Raw genomic sequence first — 25,245 nt, 5'->3', positions numbered from 1 at the left:
GAGCGGGGGCAAACCGGGGAGCAGGGGAGGGAGAATGAATCACAATTACATCCATTCAGACGCACCCCGGAGTTCTGCGCACATCACCGCCTAAAACAATTAACAGGCCTGGAAACTTATTTTCATACTCGTCGCAATTTGGGGCTCCATAAAGGTCAGTGGAAATGAATTACAAAGAAGGACTCAAAGAAACCAGCCAAGGGTGTAATTGCAAAAGTACGGCATGCATTATAACTAATTTCGACGCAAATTTCTTTTGGATGAATTTTCTGCTTATCATGACTTGGGACTGAAGTGAATTATAAACACTTAAAATAGAAACTAAACATCGTTAATTTGATCATGGATCATGCGTGTCCTCCATCATTTGTTAAGTCTGGTAATCAGATCAGATATTCATTAGATAAATGTTATTCATTGGATTTTTGTTTGATGAACAAACAATTCTCTCTCTTATACTCCTGGGAACGGCAGTGAAGTACAGTTAGTGTTTTATGCATGTAGACATAAAGGTTCTCTGAAAGTAAGGTCTGTTTGTCTATTCAAGTCACTGTACGATGGCTGGGGTGTGAACATTCTGGAATAAAGGCCAGGGGATTTCTGCACAATCCACCATCTGTGAGAAGGAACATACCATAGTATTTAGTGAGCCCTGTATGAGACTGTGCCTACAAGTACAACATGACGGGCAACTTTTGAGCAAGGGGGTGCGGGGGGGGTTGCCAAAGCAAAAGAAGCGGCAAAATAAAAGCCAAGAAAACTGGTGGCGCGTATGTGCTGTTCATGAAGCAGATGCCACCCATTTCAAACTAATGGTGGATAAAAACTGCTTGGATATGTCCAACTGCACACTTCAATGCTATTATGTGTTTGGAGACAGACGCTGCAGCCCCCACGGGAGAGCGAGCGTGACGCCGTAAGTGGGCTTTAACTACCTTGTTTATCAGCGTAGCACAATGCCGCGCCGCGGACACACGTTTTTGCTGTTTTGTTTTTTTTTGCCGTTTTCACCACAACCCGAACAGCAAGTGTAATTACGGCAACAGCTGCTGAAAAAAAAGGAGAGAGAGAGAGAGAGAGAGAGAGAGAGAGAGAGAGAGAGAGAGAGAGAGAAAAAAAACAACGTGCTAAACGAAAACAGGTGGCGTCTGTGTGACACGCTCGGAAAGCGCTAAGCGGCCGGGCGCATTGTCTTCCTGCATCGCCTCTAATTATGAAAGAGCGTGTTGCTGAACTCCATCTTGCACTTTGATCGTAAACCCGCTTTAGAGTCCAATTAACAGTGCGGAGGAGACACATCAGCGAGGGGGAGAACTAAAAAGTGAAAGCGAAAGGTGAAAAGTGTGTGTGTGTTTTTGGGGCGGGGGGGGGGGGGATTTTATTCTCCACACTTTCAAGATTAGAGCACGCAAGGAGAAGCACACAGATATAAAGCTTTTAGGAGCCACCTTGGCTGAAGTGTTCCCGGTATAAAGAAAGGCTTTTTGGCAGCAGGGAGCGGTTAATGGCCGGTAAAATGCTGGATCTCTCATCCCTCTCCCTCCCCTTGCACTGTTATTTTCAAAGCCCTTCCCTTTTGGTGTAAAAACGGGGGTGATCACAATGCCACCCCGAGACCCAACTGTGCCTCTCCTTCTTGCAGAGGACACCTTGAACTCTGGCTGTTCTGAAGGACACCCCAAATGTCACACACTTGATGCCTTGCCAGAGATCTTTTTTCTACCTTAAGTTTAAAGTGAAACTATTTTATTCATTTCAGAAATCATCTCAGTTATTTCATTCCATTTTTAAAACTCTAAGCAAAAGGGTAAGATGGCACACCTCCAATTATCACCTCCAGCCCATTCAACAGATCTCACATGAATCTCATCTCCCCTTTCTTTCAGTTGCTTACTGGAATTTACGGGCACAGAAGTGCTAGGGTGTGTAAAAAACGACACATTGCAATAAAAGTTCACTATTTCAGATAAGAATTCTATCTTCAGCACATTGTTAGCAAAATGCAGAGAGCCATTACCTCATGTGAGTGGTGGGGCAAGAAAAAAGGCATTAGTCTAAAAGGTACCTAATTATATTAACAGCAGAGATGTCATTTTCTCTGGCATGGCTGTAGCTTTAGTGGAACCGGGAGACAGTTCATCCCATTCCCACCTTTTCACACAGAGATTCTGCTTAGTGTTAAGTTGAAGTTTCCATAAATGTCATAATTGTAAGTTAGCTTGAAAACAAAATGGCCACCAAAACGAACAAAACATATTTGCACCTGTTCCTTTTTGTTTGATATTGATCGTTATATATTAAAATGCAATTCTTTACTGTAAGAATAGTACTTGTACCATTGCACATGGTATGAAGTGAAAAGTCTAGCCAAAATATTGGCTGAAGAACTCATGTAGGCTACCTTCATTTTTGGGTTGTTTCATAATCATACCAGTGCATGTCACTCCTTTTGTTCTGGAGTGTAGCCTTGTTATCAGAGTTTCCCATTTGAGTTTGACGTTGCAGCAAAGTGACTGAGGTATGACGCCATTATAGGAGTCTCTCGTTGATATCAGTTGCCTACAAACAAGTGTGTGTGTGTGTGTGTGTGTGTGTGTGTGTGTGTGTGTGTGTGTGTGTGTGTGTGTGTGTGTGTGTGTGTGTGTGTGTGTGTGTGTGTGTGTGTGTGTGGGGAGGATGTGTTTGGCTTTGTATGTCATTTGCCATGTAACAAGTCATTTCTCCCTCTACCGACCCGGTAAATAGATCTCTGGAGCCAAAGGGATCAATGCAGCTTGGTGCTACGGTAGAAAAAAAACCCTCAAAGACACAAATCCTAGGGGACTCACGGATGGTAGCGCTGCCGTAACCACGAGCAACGCAACAAAAGACAACATTGTGAGACAGAGGGGAGGGAGTGTCTGACAAACTTAAGCGATACCATCTGCATTAAATAATTGTTTTAGTTTTCTCTTTGCTGGAAGAGGAGCCCTGCTGCCCAAGTTCAGCAACAAAGCCCAGCTCTTGTTTGGATATCTGAACCTCTTCTAGGGAACATTTTATTTTTTTTCGATCAACATTTACAAGGAATTATATTAATAGGTTTGTCACAGCTGCAAACGCGTTCAAATGGGCCGATTCTGATTGCTGCTATTATAGTTCAACGACGGGCCACCGTATTAGTTTTGCTGTTGGGGAGAAGGGGGAAAAAAAAGGAATGAAAAGGGGCCAGACCGGGCTACATTTCAGGGAGACAGGGCTGGCTCGGGCTGGCGCTTGGCTGGTGCTTGTGAAATGGGCCATTAGTTCACTGTAATCGTCAGCCATGTTGTCACGCATTCGTCCCGCCCGCCTCCCGCTCTCCTTCGCCCCAGCCATAAATTTGGTTGTCACATCAATCAAGGGGCCCGAATTAATTGCGCAATTAAGATTCTCATTGCTTGGCAGATATGGCTACTAATGGATGGGCGACAAGTGTGATATGATCATAAAGAGGGGTTTTAACGCACTGTTTAATTGCTCCTCCGCGGTCCACGGGGCTCGGGCCGTGGCTCTGCACATCCATTTGTTCCTCTTTAGTTTGTATTAAACCGCACCAAAAATAATAAAAAAAGTACATAAAAACAGCTCAATGAAACGATCCGTCATCAGACGGCAGGGCCGTTATTGGGACGGTGAAATGAGAAAATGAGGGATATTCGGGCTAATCAGGTTCACATTGTGTGAGATTTAAACAGGATGAGTGGTTTTACAAAGAAGGTGGCCCTCAGACGTCTGAATGTGTGTGTGTCTGTGTGTGTGTGTGTTTTAGAATGTGATTGTCGTTCCGCATGACTGTGACATTGTGTGTGTGTGTGTGTGTGTGTGTGTGTGTGTGTGTGTGTGTGTGTGTGTGTGTGTGTGTGTGTGTGTGTGTGTGTGTGCGCGATTGCGTGAGTGTATGCATGCATGTGCATGTGTGGTGGTTGCCCCGAATAACAGCATGGTTGCAGCACTTCTGACACACCTGGACATGAGTATTCATCAGAAGTTGCCTCAACCAACCCTTGGCATTATTATCTATCCCTCCTCTATTAATATTAAACAGGGGGAATTTCACTCCATGATGCCAGGATCACAGTGAAACACCTCCCGCCTCACAGTGCAGCCCGGGAGCTGTGTTACCCGTATGGGTGTGAGCAACTCGGAACAAGACATGCTGGGAAGTTAAAAGAAATCCGAGAAATAAATCATCACTGTTGGCTGTATCCCTGTGCACGGAGAGCGGGTGCCGATTTTTTCGTGTAACAGAGAGGTGCGTGACAGTATGGCAGAGATCTACAGCTGAGTTCATGTGGTTGTCCGTTTCAGAAAAAGAGGCGTAGAAGTGCAACTCAACCAGCTAAAGGATAAGGGTACACATCATGTCCCCGTTTATAAGCCGATAGCCACCACCCGGGCCTGCTGTTGTGGTTTGCCAAATTGCAACAGATTGGTATCACCCTAGAAAATGTGTTCTTGTCACCGTCTTTTCTCTTATTTTTGGTGTTGTTCATCTAATGATGTATTTTCTCTATCTCTGACATTCTCTCTCTCTCTCTCTCTCTCTCTCTCTCTCTGTTCTCTCTACCCGCTCCATATTAATGCCCTCATTCTGCCATTCGTCAAACCCTGTCTTGGGTTAAACAGAGATGAGACCCCATAGACAATCAACATTACTTTTTTCACAACTGGCTTCACTGGCCTTGTTAATCTCATACAAATCTGTTCAACTTGGGGGGCCGTTGTGAGGAATGGCAGGAGTTGCTGCATGTTCAACTCCAGTCCTGTGGGGGACACTGTTTCTCCTGTAAATACTATCTCTCTCTCTTTCCCTATCGCTCTGTCTCACTCTCTTATATCTTTCTTCCTCCCTCTCTCATACTTCTCTCTCTCTCTCTCTCCCTACCTATCGCTCTCTCTCCCTCTCTCACCCCCTCCCCTATCGCTCCCTCTCCATCTCTCTCTCTCTCTAATTGGCTCCAACCTGTCAAACAAGGGGAGTCTAAAAAAGGAAGTTTGTCGATAACCTCAAACCTTGGATCAGAGGCAGATACTAATAGGAGATATGGAGGCAGAGGAAGATGGGAACAATAGAAATAGACATGCCAAGAAAGATGATGTAAAAGGTAGGTTATTGTATTGACACAGCCTAGGGTTGGGACTACTGCAATACCCTGCCTTGCATCACAGTCATATAACAGTAAAATACATTTTAGGTAAAATAGGATGTCTGTAGAGCTGCAGGTATCAATAAGGAAAATAATCAATAAAAGAGCGAATAGGTCTTTTAATCAATGGATGGATGGAGGCACAATTAAAGGTTGATCCTTCTAGTCATATACCAACCACAGGTCTATATATGAGGGACACAGTGAGGGAAGCTTTTTAGAGCTGACGTTAGCCATCAGCAGAAAAGATGTCACTCAGACAAAGATCCTCTGTCTGTCTGTCTGTCTCGGAAACTGACGTGTTCACCAGAGGAAGGCCAGTGACACGTGTTCCACCTCGCGGCAGATGATACTGATTAAATAGGGCGACTGGCGCATGTGGTCAAATGCACAAACAAATGCATACAGTGGTGTGTGTATGTGCCCCTCTCTCTCTCTCTCTCTCTCTCTCTCTCTCTCTCTCTCTCTCTCTCTCTCTCTCATAATTTCATATTTTTGTATTGTAATGTTTTACCTAGATCTCTCTGTCCGATGCTATTAAGATCTCTCTACACGGAAAGGTGGTAGGTGCATTCGGCAGGTGTCTGCACCAAGCCAAGGGAGAAAGGCATCAACAGAATGAGAATTATCACTTGAGATAGAGAGGGGGAGGAAAGCAATGAAGCATGAACCAGCAGTCTTCACCACACACATCCATTGGAAGTTACTTAAGGGGAGAGAGAGAGAGATAGAGAGACAGAGAGAGGCAGAAAGGGAGAGGGATAAAGGAAGAGACACCATTAGGACAGTGGTGCAGCGATGAGTATCTCTAATCGTGTCATGCCCACGGATCTGAGGGAGCTAGGACGTCAAACTCTCCTACCCAACCCCCCCCCACAGAGTGGAGTCGAGTGCGGTGCAGTGGTGACACGCAATTTTCACACAACACGCTCATCTCTGTCGGCAAAACACCATCAACCACGCCATCGCTCATCACACCGCTGGAAAGACGCCATGAATATCGTACGTGGCTGGCGCATTGGCATTTGGTCACAAAGCCTGCGCAACCAACTAGCTAGTGATTGCATTACCTTGGATACCGCTGCCGCCAGGTCTCTCCCTGCCCTGCCAAATTGCCCTTGAGCAAGCATTTATTAATTCGGTCTACTTTGGTAAAATGAAAAGCTTCAGATACACGGAGGGCATGAAGAGAATCAGAGTGAAACACACAGAGCAAAAGCCAGCAATACTAATGATGAAGATACAAGACCTGAATAACATTTACTCCCACAATTCCACATCACCATAACGCATTACACCAGGGGGAGGGCGGGTCCTCACACCATTATTCCCCAAGCTTGCGCGGCTCCTGGGCCAGGGTTAAGAGGCCAGGTGCCCGGTCACCACTCACACACTGATGAGGGGGGGACGGGGGGAGGGGCGGGGGTGTTGGCATGCGAGCGCCTTGGCCTGCCAAAGTGTTGCGCTGTCCCGCGCCCGCTGTCAGAGCCGCGAAACGGAGGCTTGGCGAGGAGGCGGGGGGGAGGTGTGGATGTGGAGGGCACTCGCCCCCAACCATCTGTCGCCAGACAGCCAATGTCACCCCTCGTGCACAACTGTGTCAGAGAGTGGGCATGTGCACGTGCAAAAGCGGTGTATTTGGGGTAAATTATATGTGTTTCCTTCAGTACGTGTGTACGTGTGTACGTGTGTGTGTGTGTGTGTGTGTGTGTACGCGCGTCTGCTTATCTAAAAAAAAAAAAGTCACTTGCTTATCGTTGATATGTCCATCTATTGCAGTGTGAGTGCGTGCAAATGTAGGTGTGGGCATGCATGTGTGGAGGACAGTGCGCGTGTGTGTGTGTTTGTGTATGTGAACTTCCTTCTGTTGGCGCTGCGCTTGGTGTTACGACGGTTGTACGTGTCGTACCGGCACCGGCGGTCCTCTGAGGTGGATCTGCTCCACCCGAGTCCAGCGGTGGCCCGGGTCAGACAGGGATAATGGTGTTTGCTCCGATGAAACAGCCGGCCCAGCTGTCCCCCTTACTATCCTCTGAGCCATCTCCACACACGCACACACACACACACGCACACACACGCACACACACGTGCACACACACACACGCACGCACGCACACACACACAAACATCACCTTGCTCCCAGGTCTAACCGTGATATTAACTAGGCTGAACTCCTCTCGAGCCCTTCCTCAAACAGCAATAAGGCGGGGGTTGTGGCACGGCGGACAGGGCAGCCTATGGCTTGTGGTGCGCGTGTGTGAGCGGAGCGAAAGAGAAACAGGGCAGATACCCAAGGCATGCTGACCGGGGCCAGCTGCATGTCAATGTGACCGCAGTGGGGTTCTACCTCACCCTTCCACCGTCCATGCATAATCACACAGAACAAAAGAGAAGGAAAGTGTGCGGTTTACAATCCAAAGTTCATACAAAGTTACTTGTTTTCCATGTGTCCACACGTGGCTCATTGGTGACTACTGACTACAGTTGCTTGGCTGTGGCTTGAAGGCTTTGGCAGAGAGAAGCCACATGTGTGTGTGTGTATGTGTGTGTGTGTTTAACTGTGTAATTTTGTGTGTTTGTCTGCATCTATGTTGATGTGCCTGCATTTGTGTGTGCGTCTGTCTGCATGTGTGTGTGCATCTGCATGTGGTAATGTGTGTGTGTGTCTCTGTATGAGTGTGTGGGTATGCGTGAGTGGACATCTGCATCTGTATGTGTGTGTGAGTGTGTGAGATATTGTGTGTGCGTGTGTGTGGAAGGGATCAGGGGTGTTCGGTAGTAGCAGAAGGGACAGGATGGGGGTGGGTGGGTGGGTGGGGGGGGGGGGTTGTCACACACTGACCACTTCTCTGGGCAGCAGGGGGTCTTCTTGGCGGAGCACCAGCAGGCCCACTGTCCCCTCCATGGGGGACGCACGGAGCAGGGCCACCACCTCCTCCTGGCTCTTACCGGTGAGATCCACACCGTTCACCTGCACACACACACACACACACACACACACACACACACACACACACACACACACACACAGAGATGTTAGCAACCATTCCACACACTGAGAGACACGAACGTGTGCTAAAAGATCATTTTAAATACAGTTTCAATGACATGAATCAAATGTGCACGCAACACATAACCTTTACTTATTATTCCCAAAGCTGATAGCAGCTGTCATTAAATATGGGCCGTTTCCTCCCAGAGAGAACAGACTCCGAATCATATGTCGGGCCGAGTGCGCTATAATCAAATATTGTTTGTGTAACTGCATTTCTTCAGCGATTCATCGCCAGGGTTTAATTGCTGCGCCCAAAGGGAACACACATGACTCAGTTGTTTCAACAAAAAAGCTCTCTCAGATTAAGTCTTAAAAGAACGCAGGCCAATTCGATTCTTCTAAAGAGCCAGGCCCTCACAAATTACACACGGACGTCCATAATCGCTTCAAAGCGAGAGAGTTTGCGGTCAACATGTGGTGACGCAATTTCAGGGCGAGTTACCTCTAACAGCCTGTCACCAGCTTTCAGGCGGCCATCTTGGATGGCAGCGCCACGTGGGAGGATGTTTTTGACGTAGATGGGGGCGCTGCCGCCGATGGGGACGTCTCTGGAGGTGATGCTGAAGCCAAGGCCCTCGGGACCTGGGGGATCAGAGGAGAAAAGAGAGGTCATGGCATGTGATGGGGGGGTGGATATCTGTAGGGATGGTTGTTTTTGCATCTGCCCTACTACTCCACATCCCAGAAACGGATGTCTCACAAATCAGATTTAAGATTACTAATCAAAAGTCTGAAGGCAGACGTGCTACAATTTGAGTGAACGGGTCTTTCTTTGTCGTTCGGTTCATATTCGTTTCGACCAAATCATGTTGCTGGATGCGGGTTAACTGTTAGCACTGCCAAATAAACACTGTGAAGAGTGGCCACTGTAGATATAAACAAATTAAAATTCCCATCTGAAGGCTTCGTCTACTTTCGCGGATCACTTTCTATTCATGCATAGCTGTGAAAAAAACACAGGAAACATGGCGTAAGTCCACCCCTTGAGTTATTAGTTTCCAGCAAAAGCTTCTGTCTCGCCCAGAAGTTCTGCTATAACCTAGTATAGGACTCCTGAATCCGAGATGACGGAAGAAAAGGGTGAGGTAAAGGGCTACCTAGAAACGTATGCACTTCAGAACTTTGATTCAAGACCAATGGCCTTGAGGCTTTGGTATGTAATTTATTGCACAAAAGCTCTCCTTAGTTATTAGTAATAAGTAAAGCAAGGCAAGAATACACTACATTGCACTATACAGTATTCTCCACTATGCAGCAACAGTACTCGAAGACTCACTATATCACAATAGTCTTGACTAATTTGACTAATAACTTGACTAACTTATTTCTGATGGCTGAATGAGGTATAGCATGGTTTCGAGAATTTATTTTTTCATATGTATTTTATTTAAATGACATCATATGTCATCCATTATTTATGCTGAAAAAAAAACTGCCTTAACAGATGTTGGTTTATACATTTCCCGACATTTGGCCTAGGAACTGTTGCACTGTGATGTGAATTAAGAAGAAAATAAATCTATCCAATCCATTATTGAAATTCCCCTTTCATTATAAATGTCTGCAATATGTATGGGTAAAAGTATAGACGTGCTCCAAACCTCATGCATAAACCTCTTAATAAACAGACGTATTTCCATCCGTGGCTATGCTTGAAGGGTGTGGTTGTCAAATATTTTGGACTTCAAAAAAACGTTGCTGACATATGTCCCTCACTGCAAATATAGAATTCCACAAACCAAAATTGAGTGTTTATGATAAATGCATGCGGACTGCAAAGCCACATGTCACAAGCAATGGTCTGATTAAACACCAGTTATAAGTATAAGGGCCCAGAATAGGCACAAGGGACCGAATGCTTTAAGCACAGCAGAATGAAAGAAAATACTTTCCAATTAACCGTCATAATTCTCTGAAAACACTGTTTCTGAAAAGCGTTTCTGAAATCATACACTCCAACTCCCTTTCATATCATTGAATGATTTATTGATACAGTGACTTCCTTCTCTGAAGGAATCTGAGCCGCCATGTAGGGTTTTTTGAATTCCTAAGCATGACTTAAAAAAAATCTACAAGACCAATCTGTTTATCTATATGGAAAAGTGATGTAAAAGAGTACAATCACTGAATAGGTAAATGTGTGTCTATCCATGCAGAACCAAGCACTGATCCTTTTTGTGTTTCTTCTTTTTCAAGTGAAAGCTCAAACACTGGTACTCCTCTGACAGGCGGCCATTTGAATAAAAATAGCAGACATCAGGATGGAAGGAACGTATTTGTTCCTTCCTGGATCATGAAAAGTGCTGCGTTACCTTTAGCTCGAAAACAAACCAAAGACGAAGACCTTCGGTGCCTCATTAAATGAATATGAATTGTTCATCTAGAAAAGGGATTCAAATTGAATAATGGAGAACGTGGAGGGTCCATGACCTGTCCTTTTCCAGCTTCCAGGGCTGCATTTGCCAAATGAAAGCAAGAAAACGGCTCTTCAAATGTCATGGCTACAGGATGAGGCATGCTAAAACAAAATTGTTAGCGCTAGTCAAGTTATTATTTGAGGGGTTACTTTTTATCTTTTTATAAAAAATAAGCACAACATCCCGGAAACTGAGGAAAAAGATGAGTCATAAGGAAAAGAGTAAGATGTGATCGAGAGAGACGGATTTGGAATGCGGCCGAGCCGTTGGCATTTTCGAGCGATGGCGTCCAAGTCTTGGGCTGGCGCTCACGATGGTGATTAGCATTCACGTCAGAGCAGAAGCTGCTCATTTCACAGGGCTGTCAGCTAGTCTAATGGCTCATCATGACCTAGTTCCTTTTTCCTTTTTTTGCCCCGTCTTGACAGTCTGGCTGTCAAAGTATCTGACAGCTCTTACAGACAAGGTGTGCTGTTTACACCCCCCAGAATCACGAAAAGACCAGAAAGGATCAGAGAGGAGGGAGAGGAGGAGAGGTGCCTGAACACTCACATTATGGCTGGTTTCACCTTTGTACAAACCGGCAGAAAGGTGTTTAAAAATAAAATGCTGCTAACAACCGCGGTGACAGGGAAGGGGAAAAAGAAGTTGAACTGTAAAAAAGTTTACTCTTTTAAAGCATTGGCCTGCAGATGCAGTGAGTAGAATGCTAATCACCCCTTGAAATAAATACATAATGTAGGGCTGGCCCTTAGTGTGAAGGTTAGGGTGTGTGTGTGTGTGTGTGTGTGTGGGGGGGGGGGGTCGGAATTCTAAGACACAGGGCTATTTGATGTCACCCCCATGGCACTTTATCACGTGGTCCACTCCCTCCTCAGCCAGAACGCACCCCGCTGAGCAGAATCAAACTGACTCTCATTAGAAGATCTCTGCCATTAACAGCCTCCAATCGGGTCAATTAGAAGAATGCGCCTCTAATAGGCCTGTGGTAATTAACTGCTGACGTCTTTATTTTGGGGCCATGGACGAGCAGAATGAAAGTAATTGTATCCCTTTGCTGGATTAGTCGGAATCTGGCAACCGATAAGCCAATTAAAACGGCAAACACGAGGACAGGCAGAGGCACATTAGAATGAGATCTAATGGGCTGCATATGTCCGTTCTTTCGACTGCATTATTTGATTAAGGCACTCTTGTTAATTTGCCATGCATGGATCTGCTTCTGTTACGGAGAGACACAGACGCACTTAGGGCCAAATCAAAATGATTAGAGCAATCGGAGATGTAAAGGTAAACCCCCTGAAGACTGAGAATCCCAAAGTACATAAGTGGCCCCGGAAATTCTATGAAATTATTGTAATTATTGAAATTATTGTAGTTCTCAAGTCAGTTTGTCTTTTGACTTTGGCAGGTTAAGCCTCAAATTGTTCATGCTTGACCTTTACAAAAAGGTTTCGGGAAAATTCGTACACTGTGCTTTTTTTCTCCCCTGTACCGGCAATGCTAAATTATGACCCATTATAATCTCGAAAGTTCCCGCTGACACTCTGCAAGAGAGTGGTTTGAGAACTGCATTCAAGCACTTAACATTGACAATAAACAATGTTCCTGGTTAGGGTCTCTCTGTCTCTGTCTCTCTCTCTTTCACTCTAACACCTTTCTTTTTCTCATCCTTCTCCTCCTCTTCTTACCCTTGGCTCCCTAACCAGCAACTCAACAAGATGGGCGGGGATGGGGATGTGGGGTGAGTGAGGGTAAAGGCAGTGGGGGTAAAAGCTTCTAAAAGACTTACACTTCATTGTATAATAGAGCGGTCTCAACTGGTGGCCACCGCTGCATGCCAGAATAGCGCGCTCTCTCTCTCTCTCTCTCTCTCTCTCTCTCTCTCTCTCTCTCTCTCTCTCTCTCTCTCTCTCTCTCTCTCTCTCTCTCTCTCTCTCTCTCTCTCTCTCTCTCTCTCTCTCTCTCTCTCTCCTTCCCCCCCCCCCCCCCCCCCCCCACTGGGGACCTGTGCAGACATATTACGGTGGCTTGTGACTGCACTGCTGTTGGGAGCTTGTTCAACGTTTGGCCTGCTTCAACGTCCTCACATGCCAAACAACACCCCCAGTCCCAGGGCACCGTCGCAAAATACCCTCCCCCCGATGCCAACTTTCCCAAGCACAACATCTGCCCCCTGCAACTGGTGACAGCGAGCTGAGAGAGAGAGAGAGAGAGAGAGAGAGAGAGAGAGAGAGAGAGAGGAAATGGAGACAGGGGGAGTAACAGAGAGACAGGGGGAGCAGATGAAGACTAGGGGAGTAACAGAGATACAGAGGGAGGAGGAGATGAAGACGAGGGAGTAAGCAAGATAAAGAGGAAGGAAGAGACATAGACAGATGCATGCTATAAATGGTAGTTATGACCGCATGTATGTGACTTTTCTAAAAGTTGTTTATATTTCCATGTCTTGTTGCTAATTTTTGGTGTCATTTATCATCTGCTTGGCAATGTTTATTTTCATTGTCGATAAAGCTCTTTTGAATTGAGGCAGAGAAAGAAAGATAGAAAGATAGAGAGAGATCGAGACGGAGAGAGGGAAACAGGAGAGAGCGAGAGAGAGAGAGACAGAAAAGGAGAGGCTGAAAATAAAAAACAGCAGCGGCAGTCAGGGTGAATGGGAAAGAGACCCACAACATAACCAGCATCATAACATCATATTATAGTTAATGGTGAGCTTCGGTACGATAGCTGAACCACAAACAGTGTGGTGGCAGGTCCCAACCATACTACAGAATCATGGTAATAAAACACACACTATGGTCCATGAAACCACACACTCAAATTCAAGAGAGAATCATGGACATCAGATTTCCTGGCAGACAAACAGATAAACATGACGGGATAAACAAAAGGGACAGACAAATGGATAGAGGGATCAATAGATTGATGGAGGTTTATAGAGAAAGATGGACCTATCATTAGATCAATATATAGAGATATATAGAAAGACACAGATGGACCAATCAATAGATTGATACAGAGATATTAAAGGATAGTGATCAATAGATGTATAGATATAGAGATAGATAGATCAGTAGATCAAAATATATATATCAGTGCTGCTATACTCTATTCCAGCACTCATGGAATGCCTCTTGTCCAATCAAATGACTTGGTCGGATCTAACTGTTGCATAAATGTACATATCGAGAGAGACGGACCCATCAATAGATCGATAGACACATACATAGATAGAATGATCAAAAGATTGATAGAGGGATATAAAGACAGAGAGATCCATAGATTGGTGAGAGATAGACCAGTAGGTCACTAAAGACACATAGCAGGAGAGATGAGGGATACGGACAGGTCAACGTGGACAGACCTTTCCTCAGCTTCACATGGAGCCTGCGGCCGGACTTGATGGAGTAGGAGCCGGTGGAGAGGCTGCTGCTGACCCTGCGCTGCAGGGAGGGCGACGGGGCCGGGGGGGCCGGGGGGGCCGGGGGTGTCCGCACCACCAGCGCCGGGGGGCCGGTGGAGTAGCGGGGTCCGGGCTCCGGGGTGCTCCGTGACAGAGGGAGCTGGTGGCTGCTTCAACACAGCAGAGCAACATCTCTACTCAGTCGCGCTCGTGGGAAAGCACATTCATTTGGATTCATAGCTGGATTAATAGCCGCATCCCGGCCTGCTGCTGTCCAGGAGGTCAGCTTACGTTTTTTTTCAATATAATTGTCCAGTGATGTTGGACGGTTAAGCACCCAGCAACGTTTAATTTGTAATCGTGACCAAAAAAAACGCAATAAAACAGCGACATGCTATATTCAGCTGACGGATTCATGCTCATGCCAGACCCACTTGTGATTGGGGGCGTTCGGGGTTGGCCCGGTGCGGGACGTCCTGTGCTGGGCCCGCTCCAGGCCCCCGCCCCCCGGGGGGGTCACGCTGGAGCGGTCGCCGGGCGGACGCTGGGAGTCCTGGCTGAAGCGGACCCGGTTGCAGGTGGGCGAGGCGAGCGAGGCCGGGGCCGGGGCCGACAGCATCTCGTACTGGGCCTTGAGGGCAGCCGGCACCACGTGGAAGAGGATGCGCGGGGTCCGCATGGCCTGCCGGAACATGTTCTGAGCTCTGGAGGAGGAGGAGGAGGAGGGTGGGTCAGTGGGATGAATAGAGTGCAGAGAGATGAGGCTTAGGATAAATAGATGTAAGTCTCAACCCGATGGAGAGGTTTGGAAAACTGACAGAAAAATTTGCGAAATTGAAAGCATCGGGGCACTTATTTTTTACTCCATCGCTCACTCAATCACTTACCCGTACACTTGCTCATTCACTCGTACACTTGCTCCCTCACTCATTATCTCGCCGTGCGAGGGCATTAAGGGCTGTAGCCGGAAAGATTGTCGAGTGAGATAAAGTGAGAGTAGTGTTGGAGAGAGAGCAAAAGTAAGAGAGCGAGAGAGGGGGAGGGCTTTGGGGAAGTTGGTAAAGCTCATCTCAGTGAAGCCATAGAGAACACTGGGATAACTCTAATGTCAGTGACATTATCTAGTAGTCCAATAAAGTAGGGAACCTCTACTGCAGTCTTTACATAACTTTACATAACATTGTCTGTACACCTCCAGGCCTGTGACTCGGTTAGGTAAGCAGACAAACATTCCCTGACAGGGAGGATGAGGGAGTCAACAAAGCATATAGAAAACACATCCGCTGTCAGGGATTGGCTAATTAGCCCAGACGATAACGTGCACCACGGCTGATTACACATTAAGAGAAAACAAAGAAATTACTCATCCGCCATCAAGACGAGCTAATTAGCCCAATCAAAGCTAAATCAGCCAAGAAATAAATCACATCAGTCAGTCACCGGCGGGACTTTGTACTTTCTTAAACCCGGGGAATTGACCGTTGCCGCTTGCCAGAGAGCTGTTTCAGAGCAGGGATTTCTGGAGATACTTAGCATATAGATAGGCTTCATAGAGAGACGCCAGAGTCAGGGGTGCGGCACGGAGGGAAGAGAGGCCGCCCCCCCCAGGGTTTTCTTTCTCCGAGCGCCGCCATTGCCGCCGCCGTACACACGGAAGCGGTGTGGCGGCGTGCGCAGGATCCGAGCTCGTCCAAATGACTTTATTCGCGGTCTCCGGGCGGCTCCCCCGACAAAATGAGCACGCTTTCTCTCAGCGCTGTCACCGAGGCAAGCGCCGCCGCGCTGCGCTACTTGAGACGCGTTCAGTCTGCATTATTTTTATGGTAATTTGTAGAAATAACACAAACAGGCGCACAGGTGGCATATATTTATGGTTGGTGTGTGTGTGTGTGTGTGTGTGTGTGTGTGTGTGTGTGTGTGTGTGTGTGTGTGTGTGTGTGTGTGTGTGTGTGTGTGTGTGTTCGTGACTGTCTGTGTGTGCATGCATGTGTGTGGGTGTGTGCATAAGTGCTTTGCAAATGCATATAATAACATACAGCGGTGTCACTCCAGCAATCAGCCACTGATTGAATAATAAATTACCCCATCAATGCATCATTACATTCCGCAAGATTAAGCTCCCCAAAATATTTACCCATGCAAAACAATCCAAGGAGATCAGGCTATCACTTTAAACTGTCTCCCTGGGTGGAGCACAATCAGCAAGACGGAGGAATGGACGGAGGAATGTGGGGACGGCGTGTGTCTGCGGGTGTGGAAGAGGTTGAGCAAAGTTGAGTTCTGTTTCTCCTCATATTCCTGGGAAATCATTAAATGCATTTCCATACCAGTAAGGACTGTGTGCTTGTTTGTCTCTGTGTGCGTGCGTGTGTGTGTGTGTGTGTGTGTGTGTGTGTGTGTGTGTGTATGTGCGTGTGTCTGTGTCTGTGTGTGTATTTCTGTGTGTGTGTGTGTGGGTGTGTGCGTGTGTGTCTATATATGCGTCTGTGTCTGTAATTGCTTGCGGAACACTACGAAACATTGCTCCCTTGTGGATTGGACGTGTAAGCCTCTTTCACAGCAGAGGAGGTTTGCAGGCAGCTGGGACCTTTGATAATGACAAATATTGCATTTAAAAAGAAAGAAGGAAAACACACATTTAATGAAACAAAGACAAATTCTCACTAGATTGAATATTAAAAAGTATGTTAATAGCGTTGGCCCTTTGACAGTGAGTCGTAATGAGAAAACTAAAGACAGAAAGAAGAAAACCAAAGTCTTAACAAATGAAAGGGATTGGTTTCCAAAAGAGAAACAACAATCGGCTGACATCATTACAGACAGACTATCATCAGTCTTTCTTTTCTCGCATCTCGGAAAGAGAAGACAGTGAGTCAATCCGGCTGAATGGTAAGCTAAGCTACGTGGGCCGTTTGGAATAAGACCGTTGGTAGTGGATCGTTGTGGGTCAACCAGACCTCTTATGGGCCGGTCTCATTGGAGATGGACAGAGCTACACTCTATCCGGACTTGGCGGTCATTCCCTTATTTTATGGTGGTCGGGGTGTTTGATTCCCAGCCAAAAAGGTTATAGGTCTGAATCCCAATTAGCAAAGCCTGCCTTTAGGCATCCTTGAACAAGATGCCTTTATGAAAGAAACTCTCTGGATGTCCTAACTGGATGAAGGTGTCTTCTAACTGACTCAATAGCAAATAGCAATAGTAAATACAATTCAAATATATTAAATATTATGCGTGTATAACCTAGTTACACAAGTAGTGGGACATTGTGCAGCTGTATACAATACATTAATCTAACAATAAATTCCAGGAATAGACAAATAAACACTATTAAACACAAAAATTAGAGTAGGGAATCCACAGCCAAGCCTAGCTCTGCACAGCTCTGGGCTGAAAGGGTTCCAGACAAAATAATGAATGACAAATTCAAGCTACAGTCCAGAATCCTATCCACTTTTATGGGAGATGTATAACGTTGATATTGAACGTTATTGTTCAGTGTTTAATGCAGACTTTGTGGTCACACCGAATGCTAACCAGCAGGGACGTTCTCAACTTAGTTTCCTGTCGCAGTGGGAGGGGGATTAAAGAAATAAGCTTCATAGCAAAGTGTTGCTTCGAGGTCTAAAATGTACCTAGCAAAAAGTTGGCAAGGAAAAGTTTTCGAAGCTGCAGGGAAACTGTTGCAGAAGGAAGCTCACACTTTGGGAATTTGCAGCGAACGCCGGGGGGTGGGGGGGAAGTCACAGATAATTCCTCGAAATGAGGACTCAAAATAGTCGCGGCACTCGCGGGCAGGATTTCAGTTGGGTTTTTGCACCAACAGACGACCAGGACTTACTGTTCGAATCGCAGGTGTCGAATGTCCGCCTTGTTAATGCGCACGATGCAGTCATTCTCCTGGAACAGGCCCTCCTGTTCGGCCTTGCCACCCCGCTCCAGACGCTTCACCAGAAGGCCGTTGGTCCTGGGGGGGGTGCGGGGGGGGGGGGGGGGGGGGAGAGAGGGAAGACGTTATTGATGGGAGATGCAGAGACATATAGGTTGTAGCGCCTACATTCTTCAGACAATGTGCTGATGATGATAACAGATACCAACTCGAGACTAGACAAGACTGTACGACCAATGCACCTGCATACAAACAAACAATCACAGTACGCCCATAGATGAATACAGGCAAGTACAAGCTCGGGCAAGGTTGTGCATGCACGCACACACACACGCACACAAAGTAGTGCATGCACGCAAGCACGCACACACGCAAGGTATTGCACGCATATACGCATTGTATTGCAAGCATGCGCGGACACACACACACATCAACACATGCAGACTGAATACCCTATGCTAATATTAATATTTGTCTGCATTTTCGCTGTGCATGGATGGTTGGAGGACTAATGGTAAAATGCAAGCAATGGCGGAAACAACTTATTCATACTTTTATTGCAGTTTCCATAACCCCCCAAAAAAGCATTCTGGGTACGAAAAAAAAACATCCAAAAAAAGGAAATATCAGTTTGCTCTGCGTGAGAGAGGAGAGTGAGCTGAGCCCCAGACTTAAGAACATGACTTACCTGCTACCCTATCCCATCCGCATTCCCTTCCTGTCTGTCTGTGTCTATAGAAGTGTATTGCTGCTGTGACCCACGTCAGCTATATTACAGAAACACCCGGCTAGGAATAGCTGGATGCCGTGGCTTCAGAGACCATAAAGCAGGGCTGATGCTGCCGTCACAGGCTGCAGCTTAAGGCCTGATCTTTTGGTGCTGGGATGAAGACGCGGGAACAACAATACGCCGCCATGGTGACAACCTCAGCAGTCCCCACATGAATCGAGGTAGCAACCTTTAGCACACACACAAACACACACATATACACACACAGGTGCGAACAAACACACACACACACACACACACACACACACACACACACACACACACACACACACACACACACACACACACACACACACACACACACACACACACACACACACACACACACACACACACAATGCCTGCAACCTTCTATTTAAATATATCAAAAAGATGCTATGGGCTTTTGACTAGGCCCAGCGGATAACCTGTAGAGATCTGACACATGCTCGCACAGCAGAAATAAAAAATAAATAAAAGTACAAACTGCCATGTGTACCGTGGGGAACGATGACGCCTGTGGAACCAGATGGATGAGCTGGCAGGCAGATAAGCCTTCGCCGTTGACGACACTGCTTGGTGCCCAATGATTAACCCCCACCCCTCCCCCGAAACATAAAAAAGCACAACTGACAGAAAAGTTGGTATTGATAAGTTTGTAAGAGTGATGGGGGCTTAAACTATATTGTGATAGTGTTGCAATGCGATAGTGTTATAATGTGCGATAGTGTTGTGATGCGACTGTGTGTGTGTGTGTGTGAGTGCGTGTGGTGTTGTGTTTAGCATCACACACACTCTCACACACAAACATGTAGATGTGGGTGGATATCAACTGAAAGCAGGCATGATCTTCCCAAGTACTTAACGAAATGAAACAAACAAAAAAATGTGTTTGTTTCCCCACCAGCCACAATAGAGCATGGATACACACACACACACACACACACACACACACACACACACACACACACACACACACACACACACACACACACACACACACACACACACACACACACACACACACACACACACAGCAGCATGTGCGGGTATTTGCCAGTGCCAATCTCAATGACGTCACTACATGAGCCAATGTCATTAGCAGCAATCTCAAAAACACAGGATTTGACCTTTCTTCGTGTTGTCAGGTGAATAAAAAATGAATAAAATGAATAAAGAAATACAGTAAAGTGGAAGGCTAGCATGGAGTCTGTCATTAGTTGAACAAGACTTTCTATGGTGGTGTGTGTGTGTGTGGAAATGTTATGGTGGTATTAGTGGTTGTGCGCGTGTGTGTGTGTGTGTGTGTGTGTGTGTGTGTGTGTGTGTATGTGCGTGTGTGTGTGTGTGGGGGGGGGGGGGGGTATGTGTCTGTGTGTCTTCCATCAGTATTCAGAAGTGGGACTGTGAATGACAATGGATGAGGTGGTGTTGTAGTCTAGAGGTCTGGAGCAGACAATGGCTTGATTTAACACCCACATCAGTCAATCCAGCGACTGGCATCCACTAGTTTTAGTTTTCTCTCTCTCTCTTTCTCCCTCTCTCTCCAAGTCCCTCTCCAAATTCTATTTCAATATTGCTGATGGAATTGGAAAATAACTGAAACAAAAAATGGGATTTGTACTTAGAGATGATTGAGAAATATCGAAGTTGGATCAAAATAGCCTCTTATTCGAAGAGGCGTTTTTAACACAGTCTCAGGGTTTGGGCACTGGCCGTGTATTTGAATGACAAAAGACATAAAAAACACGTCTTTATCCAGACATTTTTCACTATCACAGAATACATGTCTCGTGTCCCTTTGAACCGAGCAATGCAAGGCATTGTATTTTTGTGTCGCCGAACCCAACCACGCACTGACCAATTTCTGTTGTTTCTTTGGATACGTCCAAAAGGGATTGGCTGAATACAGCCACACCAAGGACAAGGCAACGTCCTTGCTTTTGTCCTTGAGTTTGTCCTCTGCACGAGGACATCAGGAGACGTGAGGTCCTTCACAATCAGCCTTCCTGATATTCCCAGCGTTCCGGATTGGGGTTTGGAAGGCGTGGGGGGGGGGGGGGGGGGGAAGGGGTATAGGGGGTGGGGCACCTGCTGTCCTCTGCCGCTGCCTTTAATGAAATAATAACGCAATCAAGATCCACTTGAAGTGCCGCAATTATGCCTGTCGTTTGTTTACCGTTAAGTGAATGAAAAAAATGTAATGGCGGTAGAAATAGGAGCTCATTAGCAGGATGCATCTGCGTGTGGCTGGGACGTGGGGGAAATAAATAATATAGAACGTGGCCCGTACGTGCCCACAGCGATGTATGTCATTGTACCCACCATTGTTGATTCATGTGAGTGTATATATTTCTAGCTGTGCACACATCAAAGCCTGTTGGTCTTTGTGTATGTCTGTGTGTGCATGTTGGTGCACGGCGTAATGCAAGCAGGTTACGGCGAGTGTCAAAATGCTGATTTTCCACACACTTTATCCTCCCCCCCATTCATGGCGGAATGCGAGTCCATTTTGGGTGCAGCCGAGCGGTAACGGTGGCAGCCATTGGAGCCGCGGACAGAGGCTGCCGTGTCTTCTTGTGTGACTGCCGGGGCGTTGCTGTCCCGCCTGACCCCCAGTGGCCCTGGTCTAGACGCCTAATGACAGCCTGCCCAGCATAATGCCTCCTCTCCCCCGCCCAGCCCTCTCCCCTCTGCATGCAGTTGCAGCGCACAGGAAGAGAGCTGGCAGGGCCATTAGCATCGTTCGGCTGGCCAGACGCTCGTTCTTATCATGTCTGGGCCTAATTGAAGCCTCTGATTGCTATTAGTGTCCATCTTGGCGGACGGGAGATGGACTTTAGTGGCCACGCAGCACTAGGATGCAGCATCGTGCGTTTTCGTTTGTCCGTGACCGTGGTCGTCCAGATGTTTGCTCTCCATGTAAACGTGGACGAATAAAAGGTGTGTCTGGATTTAAAGACACTGTGATTTGATGAGGTGTTTCTAGATCAAAGATGTCACCGCGGCAAAAATCAGGCATTATATTTATTTTCTAAGGTCGTATCTCATGACGACCTTGTGTGTGTGAATGCGTAGAAGTGTGTGTGTGTGTGTGTGTAGAAGTATTTGTGTGCGAGCGTGTCTATGAAGGTAACTCAAGGCGTCCCGCTGGCCGACCGAGGATAAGGGAGAGTCTGACGTGTGGGGGTCAAGGGGGTCTAAATATAGCTCCCTGACACTTCCTTACAGATCCCAACAGGATTAGCATCACGCATGCAGCCACTAATGCGCCGTCATCGTCCTCCAATGACAAAAGGCCTTAGCGGCACCCCACGCATCTCATGTCATCCCCCTGTCTCCTCTGCACCCAGCCCCTGTCCCATCCTGTCCCCTGTGATTCTTCACCTTCCCCCCCTCCTCTCCCCGCCGTGCTGAGGAGGGGCTTTCGTTTGGTCTTGGTGGCGTGCCAGCACTTCTTGGCCTGTGCATGGGGCTTTTAGTCTGATTACGCTGGGGCCCATGTCCTCTGTCCTCTATATCTTGTGAGGTTTTTTCCACCACCCCACCAGAATACCTATAAACTCAGACGCCATCGCTGCCCTCGTGTTCTCTTGTCATCACGGTTCGGCCGTTAGAAAAAAATAAAGGGAAAAGAAAGAGAAAGGAGAAATAGAAGGACTGTGGAGGGTGTGAGTCATCCGTTGTGTCCTCTGGACCCCGGCCGGGGGGGGGGGAGAGCGAATACCGTTTAAAACCGCAATGAGACGACAAAAAGGGGTTGGTCCCCAGTCCAGAGCAGTAAGCACATTTTTGTGAAGACCATGAAGGAGTTCCAGTAGCTGGGGTTGGAAGAGGGCTGCAGTCCAGGGCTGACCGGAGGTTCAATAAGTGCCAGAGTTTGGGCAGTAGAGTCCCCCACGAAAATGAGATTAAAGGGGGATGTGAGAGGACGAAAAAGAATCAGAGGACGAGAGAATCAGAGCCAGTGAATATGGCTGCCTTAGGCTAGGCTTCTGAGGATAGACCATGGAAAGAGCTGGCAAAAAAGTGAAAAAGAGGAAGAGATAGAGAGAGACAGAGACAGAGAGAGAGAATATAGAAACAAATAGAACAGAAAAACATCAGGGAAAGTATCTAGGCTTAGTGGGTTTGTGGGAAAGGATCCATGGGACGTATTACAGCAGTGAGACCGACCAGCTCCCATGGCCACGAGCAGGGAAACTTTATTTCTATTATTCTATATTGCACATTGTCCTACCGCAAGAAATGACTCATATTGCAGGCTCTGCATTCACAAACACAATAAAAAAATCAACTGAAAAAACAGGGTACACCTTTGTCGTGGCTTTCGCTTGAGGCTTTCGGAGAGAAAGAATATGCAGCGGCACATACACTTTCTCAAGCCAAACTCAATTGGATCTAACAACAACCAAAACAAAAATCTCAGACTTTCTGCTATTGTCAAACGAGGTCATCGTCGTCCTCCCTTTTCTCTCTGCGTTATTAGTCCTACCCTTGCTGACGACGTATGACGGGACTGACGTGCGTTACCTGATGTCCACAGAGCTGAGCGGCACCACGTGGATCCCCAGGGGCCCTCCTTCGTTGCCCACCTCCACCGGCTTCAGCATCGCACTGCGGTGATGGAGCGGTGCCACGGGTGGGGGTGGGTGGTGAGCGGCAGGAGGGGGGGGGGGGAAGGGGCGACAACAAAGACAGGAGAGAGGGGTGGAAAGGGGTGAGATTGCATAAATGCATGAGAAAACATATTAAGTATTAGAGGGGGAGGCGTACACGGGCATCGTGACCCCACAACATAAGGGACCAAATTGTTTGGGTCTGTGTTAGAGCTTCCCCCCCTCCATCCAGTCCTGTTCGGGTTCCATTTAAACACCGTCATCCATTATAGCAGTCAGGCTTGCTGACCCCCCGGGGGTCGATGAAGGGCCCCCCGAACTGAGGCTCCAATTAAGTGATTAAGATCAGAACGTGACAGTTAAGGAGGAGGGATTAATTGAAAGATGTGTGCGGAGGGAGGGGACTCATTTGTTTAGATTACAGATGTGACCGGGCAAAGGGAGACAGCTGGAGATCAAAACAGAGGTGTGTGTGTGTGTGTGTGTGTGTGTGTGTGTGTGTGTGTGTGTGTGTGTGTGTGTGTGTGTGTGTGTGTGTGTGTGTGTGTCTGTGTGTGTCTGTGTGTGTGTTTGATGGTAAAGGTTCCTCGTTAGAGCTATATATGATGACATTTCTTACTGTGTGTGTGATTCTATTTGTATGTACATGCATTTGTGTGTGTGTGTGTTCGTGTAATTGAAGGCAAAGGTTTCTCGTTTGGGATAAACGTAATGCCATCGCTAAGTGTGTGTGTGTGTGTGTGTGTGTGTGTGTGTGTGTGTGTGTGTGTGTGTGTGTGTGTGTGTGTGTGTGTGTGTGTGTGTGTGTTCCTGTGTGCCTGTGTGTGTGTGTGTGTGTGTGTGTGTGTGTGTGTGTGTGTGTGCAAGTGTGTGCCTGTGTATCTGTTAACGTGGTACCTCAAAGGCCTCACAGTGTAAACTAGTGGATTAAAGTATCTAATTTGCATCCCCCTGACTGGGTAAAGACTTGGCGCTCAGTGACATCAGTTGGCTGACAGTTGGAGAGCTGTCCGGGCGACTCACTCTAAACCCAACATGGCGGCGTGTTCCAGCGACGAGTCCGCCCTTCCCAACGGCTCTATCCGTCCATTCCTCCCCTCGTCCTTCCTCATGTGCTCCACTTCCCCTTCCTCGTCCTCTTCCTGTAGAGAAAGGGAGAGAAAGAAGAACAATGAAAGAAATGACAGAAATGAGGAACAAAATACAATCTTTTTATATTAGCGTTGGAGAGACAGTGGAGATGACTGAACAACATCCATGTCTGGATCATCTCTTCTGCTCACCGTCTTTATTTTGCATCTATCTCAAATGGCTTTCAATCCAATCCCCTTCCGGGCAGAGCAATGGCCACCACGATTTGACACCCGACGGGGCTTTGGGCAATAGAAAGACTCCGGACAGAGGCAGTAGCTCTCAATGGCCAGCAGCCAAGCCGTGACATCCCTAGCCCCAGGCATGCCTTGACCGCCGCCACCTCCCCTCAGCCATCCCAGGGTCCACCACATGTCCACCACCCCGTCACAATCGATGCCTTGTGGTCTATCCGTAGGGGCTGGCGTGGGCCCCGGCCGGTCTGAGGGGTGATGCGATTGGAGGACATTAGGGTTTAATCAGCCGCCAAGCCCAGGGGCTGGTTGGATGGCTGCGGCCTTGATCATCATGCCAACGGACCCCTCAAACTCAAAAGCACATTTGGATGAGAGCCAACGGAATCTCTCTCTCCCTCTCCCTCTCTCTCTCTCTCTCTCGCTTTTCTCTGCTGGGATTCATGTGTGCTTGTGTATTATGACCCTCGACCAATCTTTGTGTCGCGCTTTGTGCAGAGTATAATGGAGGCGTTTTCCAACACTAGATTTGCCTAAAAGTCAACATCTGGTGAAGACATCCTTGTGAAACGTCATCTCCTGCAGTTGCACAAAAGT

The 25,245-nt window shown here is 47.2% G+C and overlaps 1 protein-coding gene across 1 annotated transcript in view; it reads right to left on the bottom strand.

Annotated features, from left to right (window-relative positions):
• Window positions 1-24,651, bottom strand: part of LOC132452603 (partitioning defective 3 homolog) — an 83,885-nt gene extending 59,234 nt beyond the window's left edge. Inside the window, exons 1-7 of the mRNA XM_060045289.1 lie at window positions 24,347-24,651; window positions 23,238-23,321; window positions 17,888-18,013; window positions 14,481-14,750; window positions 14,008-14,216; window positions 8,666-8,805; window positions 8,011-8,139 (exon numbers count right to left, since the gene is read on the bottom strand). Of these exons, the coding sequence (XP_059901272.1) occupies window positions 8,011-8,139; window positions 8,666-8,805; window positions 14,008-14,216; window positions 14,481-14,750; window positions 17,888-18,013; window positions 23,238-23,321; window positions 24,347-24,435 (1,047 nt within the window). The 5' untranslated portion in view covers window positions 24,436-24,651. The remainder of the gene's footprint in view (window positions 1-8,010; window positions 8,140-8,665; window positions 8,806-14,007; window positions 14,217-14,480; window positions 14,751-17,887; window positions 18,014-23,237; window positions 23,322-24,346) is intronic.
• Window positions 24,652-25,245: the final 594 nt, after the last annotated feature.

The sequence above is a fragment of the Gadus macrocephalus genome, chromosome 23, assembly GCF_031168955.1.
Source record: "Gadus macrocephalus chromosome 23, ASM3116895v1".
Lineage (NCBI taxonomy): Eukaryota > Metazoa > Chordata > Actinopteri > Gadiformes > Gadidae > Gadus > Gadus macrocephalus.
Note: the sequence above shows the minus strand (reverse complement) of the source record. Positions and strands in the feature narration are given on the sequence as shown.